Below are 7,500 nucleotides of genomic sequence, written 5' to 3' on the forward strand. Positions count from 1 at the left end.
AACAGTTGAAAATGGGGAACATATATACATTGGGAGGGGGTACAGCATTGTGTAAACAGAGCTATGTCGCATTGTGACATTTTATACAGGGTATAAAGCTTTTGGAACAAATAACAGCATTATTTTTTTCTCAAAATGCATTTAAAGGTAGCGGCTCTGTTTCATACTGTATGTGCAGTCTTTCTTATGGGATAATGACCCTTAAGTTGGCCGTTAGATTACTGACAAGTCTAGTTTCATAATTAGAAAAACACCTGGTCAAATATCTAATTCTGTCTTTCTTAATGGGAATGCATGGCTTTAAATCAGGGGTCTCAAACTGGCGGCCCGGGGGCCATTTGCGGCCCGCGAGACGATATTTTGTGGCCCCCACCTTAATATGAAAGTTTAATCTTAATGCGGCCCGCGACTTTTATATGAACCTCAAAACAGTTAATACAGTACAGTTAACAGTACAATACATGTTCCATAAGTTAAACACAAATCGTTTACACCAGGGTCCTTGTTAATCTTATTTTGTGTTAAAAAAAAAATACATTTGAGAAGACTGATGGGGAGATAGATACAGTAGTTGTAGACTGGTATGAAACTACAGTATAATAATCATACAAATAATTAGTTTTATTAGTGCATGTGCACGCGCTGCGCACGCGTGCATGTGCGCTGAGGCTGCGGCCCAGCCTCAGCCAGACTATGCCTCCAGCGGCCCCAAGGTAAAATTGAGTTTGAGACCCCTGCTTTAAATAGTGACCCTTAAGTTGGCCGTTAGATTACTGACAAGTCTAGTTTCATAATTAGAAAAACACCTGGTCAAATATCTGATTCTGGTTGATATGTTAATTGTGTGACTATTAGCTGTGCTGTATAGTGTTATCCATGTGAATGAGACCCTCCCAAACGTTTCGAGTACGCCTGTGACAGTTCAACCCATTTAGGCTTGAATTATTGACTGCTTTAACCAGTGAAAAATAGCAGATATACAAGCTCACAGCGCGGCACCGAGTGCCGCGCTGCGAGCTTGTAGATCTGCTATTTTTGAAAAAGTCATGAAAATGTGTGCAAATCTTTGAATGTATGTATTTTCAGAGCGAACAGTTGTAACTCAAATTTTGCTTCTGGGTGGTCCCTGGAACTAGATATTTTGAGATGGGGGTCCGTGGCCAAATAAATATCATTTTGCGGGTCCTTCACATGAAAAGGTTTGAGCACCACTGACATAGTAGTCTCTCAAGAACAGACTAACTGAGCTCCAGTTAAGTGAAAAGGACCTTTTCTTTGACGATGGCTGGCCAGATTGCTGACATAGAAACATAGTTTTTTTTTCCAAAAATCTTAGGATTCAAAAGACACTTATAGAATCGGGTCAAAATTCTAATTTTCACGTTTTTTCAAAAATAGCAGATCTACAAGCTCGCAGCGCGGCACTCGGTGCCGCGCTGTGAGCTTGTATATCTGCTATTTTTTAATATTTAAAGCATAAAATATTGCGTCATAATGTGTTCAGGCCTAAATGGGTTGATGGGAATGCTTGGCTTTAAATAATGACCCTTAAGTTGGCCGTTAGATTACTGACAAGTCTAGTTTCATAATTAGAAAGAAACCTGGTCAAATATCTGATTCTGGTTGATATGTTAATTGTGTGACTATTAGCTGTGCAGCCTGTGCTGTATAGCAGGGGTCTTCAACGTTTTCAGGCCAAGGACCCCTTAGTCGAGAGAGAGATGAAGCAGGGACCCCCACAACCTGTTCATAGATTCCATAGTTTCATTGTTTGACAGCGAATTCATCAGTGTATTTTGAATTCATGTCAATTTGTGTTTTCAGATTGAACCGTCAATACTTAAAAAACCTGACCTTTCACTCTGTACATAGCGTGCTCTTTTTCCCCTCCACAACAAACACTTTGCCTAAAATAGCCGATCTACAAGCTCACAACGTTGTGAGCTTGTAGATCTGCTATTTTAGGCTAAAGTTCTCCGAATATGGACACTACGGTTCAAGCGGTTAATATAAAAAAGGAGGAAAAAAAAGTTTCTATCACACAAAGATTTGGAGGACCCCCTGTAGTGACTCTGAGGACCCCATAGGGGTCCCGGACCCCCTGTTGAAGACCCCTGCTGTATAGTGTTATCCATGTGAATGAGACCCTCCCAAACGTTTCGAGTACGCCTGTGACAGTTAAATGTCACATTTGTTACGTGTGCGCTGACCACTTACTCGTTGGTGCCTGTTGAGATTTGCACATTTTCTGGGGCAACCTGCCCCATCACACATGTCACACGTGTCGTCTTCTTCTTCTTCTTCTTTAGTTTTATACTCTCAAAAAAGCGCCTGCAATGTAGTGCATTTGAAACTACATTGCAGTGCACATCATGGGGTGATCACTGCTTGCCTCCTGTAAATTGTTTTATTTTTATTTTTGTTTATTTTCTTTTTATTTTCGTTGCTGAGTGAGGTCAACGGACAAAGTGACGTGAGTGAGATGAAAAACCTGGCAGAAATCTGCCAATCTCAGCGGTATAGCTTAGGTGAACAATGATGATGTGCTAGGATTAGGGAAATTAATGATCTGTGTAATCAGACCCTTATTGTATTGCCTTTTCCCCCCCTCATCAGTCAGTAGCAGCTTAATTAAATTGAAATCTTAGAGCAAATTCTGTAAATTATCTTTATGGTTTGAATTTAAATGTTACTGTCAAAGTTAGCTAAAGTACTGTAATGGTAGTAGCAGTTTGATACATCACTGTGTCATGTAGTTTACGATTACTGGTTAGAATGAAAATAACAGTTCATATTAATGATGGCCATTAATATGGATTGGCACTGACACTCAGGGGCCTCACAAGGGGTAGGAAAGTGGGACTGAGTTACTAGGGCCCAAGGTGGTGGAGGGGCCTTAATTATTTTATACTTTAGCTATTGAAAAATAGCAGATATACAAGCTCACAGCGCGGCACCGAGTGCCGCGCTGCGAGCTTGTAGATCTGCTATTTTTGAAAAAGTCGTGAAAACGTGTGTAACTCTTTGAATATATGTATTTTTAAAGCGAACGTTTGTAACTCAAAGTTTGCTTCCGGGTGGTCCCTGGAACTAGATATTCTGAGATGGGGGTCCGTGGCCAAATGCATATCATTTTGGGGGTCCTTCACATGAAAAAGTATGAGAACCACACTGACATAGTAGTCTCTCAAGAACAGACTAACTGAGCTCCAGTTAAGTGAAAGGGACGGTCAGGGACCTTTTCTTTGACGATGGCTGGCCAGATTGCTGACATAGTTTTTCCAAAAATCTTAGAAGGATTCAAAAGACACTTATAGAATCGGGTCAAAATTGAAATTTTCACGATTTTTCAAAAATAGCAGATCTACAAGCTCGCAGCGCGGCACTCGGTGCCGCGCTGTGAGCTTGTATATCTGCTATTTTTAAATATTTAAAGCATAAAATATTGCGTCATAATGTGTTCAGGCCTAAATGGGTTAACAGTCTCTCTATTTCCATTCCCAGAGAGGACGGAGAGGATGTTAAGATGCCAGTCCACGGCTTCACCCTGATCTGCCTCGTCTTACCCGTCGTGTGCAGCATCCTGATGCCCGCCTCCAGTCTACCACAACACAACCTCTGCCAGCTGGTGAGGTCTCTTTAATCCACCCAGTTAGACGGCTCTTCTTCCTTTCTCCTGTGATGATGATAGCGTCAGTAAGAATGTTGTCATTTTCATGGTTCTGCAGGAGGTTCAGCCGCCTAGGAAGCAAACACAGAGACAGGTGGACTGTGTCTAATATGTGTTTGTTTCAGAGCTAATCTCACAAATAGTCAGAGCGTTTCAGGCAAAAATCGTGCACTTTATGAAAGAAGCATGACATTTAGCACACAGTTAGAACATGCCACATGGAACATTTTTGGCTATAGGGCCATCGCAGATTTGTCTTGGGAAACTTGTGGGAGCCAATCAAAGTTGGGCTCTCATAGAATTTACTATAGAGTAAAATAATACAAAAAATAAATATGCTAAAGTAGCATGTGAGGGGTCAAACTAGGTGTTTTCAGGATTCTGAATCCAATGCAAGCATTTGTTTTGCACGAAAAAACATTCCTTTCCGAGAAACGGCCACCATAAAACTGAAAAGTGATTACTCATCACTAAACCAGTTTTATGGTGTCCGTTTTTAGTTTGCATTGGATTCAGAATCCCGAAAAACACCTAGTTTGACCCCTTACATGCTACTTAAAGCATATTTATTTTTTTGTATTATTTTACTCTATAGTAAAGTCTATGAGAGCCCAACTTTGATTGGCTCCCACAAGTTTCCCAAGACAAATCTGCGATGGCCCTATAGCCAAAAATGTTCCATAATGGCATGTTCTAACTGTGTGCCAAATTTCATGCTTCTTTCATAAAGTGCACGATTACATCAAAATACTGCCCGAAACGCCTGGGCTAAAACCCTCGGACTGATCAGCAACAAATCTCATGTACTGCCATTGGAGCCACACTGTTCCCAGGTGGATCCTGAGATCCACATGATTACATTGTTTATATGGAAGAGTTGGTGTTCCATTCCCTATTTCTTTTTTTCTTTTTACCCATTTAGGCCTGAACACATTATGACGCAATATTTTATGCTTTAAATATATAAAAAATAGCAGATATACAAGCTCACAGCGCGGCACCGAGTGCCGCGCTGCGAGCTTGTAGATCTGCTATTTTTGAAAAATCGTGAAAATTTGAATTTTGACCCGATTCTATAAGTGTCTTTTGAATCCTTCTAAGATTTTTGGAAAAAAAACTATGTTTCTATGTCAGCAATCTGGCCAGCCATCGTCAAAGAAAAGGTACTTTTCACTTAACTGGAGCTCAGTTAGTCTGTTCTTGAGAGACTACTATGTCAGTGGTTCTCAAACCTTTTCACGCGAAGGACCCCCAAAATGATATTTATTTGGCCACGGACCCCCATTTCAAAATATCTAGTTCCAGGGACCACCCAGAAGCAAAATTTGAGTTACAAACGTTCGCTTTGAAAATACATCTATTCAAAGATTTGCACACATTTTCACAACTTATTCAAAAATAGTGGTTAAAGCATTCAATAATTCTAGGCCTAAATGGGTTAATTATTCCATTTGTTTATGTTTCAAAAAGCACAAAGGGAAGGCACTGGCACAGTTTGATCCTAGGCCTGTACGGGTAGACTGTACATATGTTTTTAGTTGACAAAAAGGCATATTCAATATTTAATCACTATCATGGGTACAGGATAGTAGATCTCTGTTATCCATGAGGTGGCTGTCGTCTTCTCCCCAAGTCACATCTGATGACATATAAAACAGTTTTAAGTACATTTCAGTAATCCTTATACATACTGTATGAGGATAATTACACTATTTTTATTTCCTTTGTAGGAACGGAGAATTAAGGTTTTATTATCACTTGATGGATATTTACAATAACAGAGTCATGTTACATTCTTCTCACGCACACGTAGGCCTACGTTAGGTCTACATGTGGTGGCCTTAAAGGATATCTTGTTGATAGAATGAATGAATGATGATGGTGGCATCAATACATGTCATGGTATATTCTCAGCTTCTGCCACATATACAGACCAAATCGAGGGCTTGGCGCAAAAAGGGCATAAGTGACATTCTCATATATTTTACAGGACACCTTTCCATTGATTGTAATACTTTACGGTAATTAAAAACATTAAAAAAAGTATTTTAAAATATATTCATTGAAGCCTAATCTGTATTAAAGTATAGATTGCTTAAACATATAGTTTTCAATTAAATAATTACAATCAATGGAAAGCTGTCCTGTAAGATATTTGAGAATGTCACTTATGTTATGTTTTTTCCCCTAAATTAAAGCCTTTCTTCATCATACCAGACTGTTGCAGAAAAGTAGTGAAAGTAGCAGATCTGCAAGCACACAACAATGCAAGGCGTTGTGTGCTTGTAGTTGGAAGTGAGGGAGGGAGGGAGGGAGGGAGCTAGGAGGGCTAGAAGTGGCCACTTGGACTCAAGCAGGGACATGCTGGGCCCCTGATTCAGTCTGGGAAAAAGAGTTGGAGAGGCCCTGGAAACCTTGTATGTCCAAAACCGTTTGTTTTGTATTTATCATTTTAAAAATGATTTAAACTAGTGAAAACAGCCGATCTACAGTTGTGTGCTTGTAGATCTGCTGTTTTCACTACTTTTGTGCAACGGCCTTATATGATGAAGCAGGGCTTTGCTTTGAGAAAAAATTTATACATTTGAAACTTGGAGATACGAGGTTTCTGCCCGACAGTGACGATTTACTTTGTTGGCCGCCCAGCCCCCAAAATGGAACGAAGGCAGACATTGTATTTTTAATATTTTTTTCCAAATGGCCGGCCTGAACCGGCCGTTCGGGAGTTGTCCCGCTTTTCCCAATGGCCAGCACGTCCCTGGACTCAAGGATGAACTGATTAGAAGTACGTCGTCAAAGTCAAGGTCACTGACCTCACAAAACACGTTAATTACATTTCTTCCAAGACTACAGTACTTCTTTACAGACATGGATGTACAGTAAATGGCAACTAAATTGGTTGTTGGAGGCATACAGCCGCAATGTGGTATTTCTAGTTTTATCGGTTAACTGAAGACCAGTTCTTGTAAGTTGATCAAAGAATAGTGCATTATTTTATGTTTGATCAGTTCTGTGGATAGGACAGAACAGTTTTTTTCAATCATAAAGTTGATTGGTCGAAACTTGCAGACGAGGCCTTTGCCATTACAAAATCAATACATTAAAGGAGTAGTTCACCCCCAAAATGACTTTTTTTCTATTGATTAGTCACGCCATGGAGAGCAGAGTTCAATAATATGTTTTGGTTTTTGTCACATTCCTAAGACAAAAATGTGATAACAATAAATGTACCCCCATTGATTCCGGATGGTGACCCGTTTCGAAACGGGTCCCCATCCGGAATCAATGGGGGTAAATTTACTCGAATCAAATTTTTGTCTTAGGAATGCGACAAAAAACAAAAAATATTATTGAACTCTACTCTCCATGGCGTGACTAATCAATAGAAAAAAAAGTCATTTTGGGGGTGAACTACTCCTTTAACTGAGCAGGCCATTGCATGCATAATCTCTCGAGACAGATTCAGGCATTCAGCCCCCTTTTGACGCTGGTTGCATGCAGAACTGGATGCATTGGTTTGTGGGGAGGGAGCACAGTTTTACCACAGTTGCTAAGATAAGATCAAAGCTGAGCTGCAAAAGAAAAACTTCAAATCAGATAAGGGATCGTCTCGGATTGTGCGTTCGTATGCATATAACGCTTACACACATTGACACACTGTGTTGTCTTGTTTAATTGCAGATCCAAAGAACTGCTATTTGCAACCATGGCAAGCTGTCCTCTGTTCCCTCGGGCCTTCCAGACAACATAGAGGAGCTGCAGCTCAACCACAACTCTATCAAGACGTTACCAGAACGTTCGCTCATCCACTACGGCTCTCTAGAAACCCT

The 7,500-nt window shown here is 40.3% G+C and overlaps 1 protein-coding gene across 1 annotated transcript in view; it reads left to right on the forward strand.

The window, feature by feature from the left end:
• nrros (negative regulator of reactive oxygen species) overlaps positions 1–7,500 on the forward strand; it is a gene marked incomplete at its 3' end in the record, with an annotated part of 11,218 nt that overhangs the window by 1,908 nt on the left and 1,810 nt on the right. The window contains exons 2-3 of the mRNA XM_080752421.1: positions 3,505–3,628; positions 7,352–7,500. The exon at positions 7,352–7,500 is cut by the window's right edge and continues 1,810 nt beyond it. Of these exons, the coding sequence (XP_080608547.1) occupies positions 3,527–3,628; positions 7,352–7,500 (251 nt within the window). The 5' untranslated portion in view covers positions 3,505–3,526. The remainder of the gene's footprint in view (positions 1–3,504; positions 3,629–7,351) is intronic.

This window comes from Nannobrachium achirus (assembly GCF_963921795.1).
Source record: "Nannobrachium achirus genome assembly, chromosome: 21".
NCBI lineage: Eukaryota > Metazoa > Chordata > Actinopteri > Myctophiformes > Myctophidae > Nannobrachium > Nannobrachium achirus.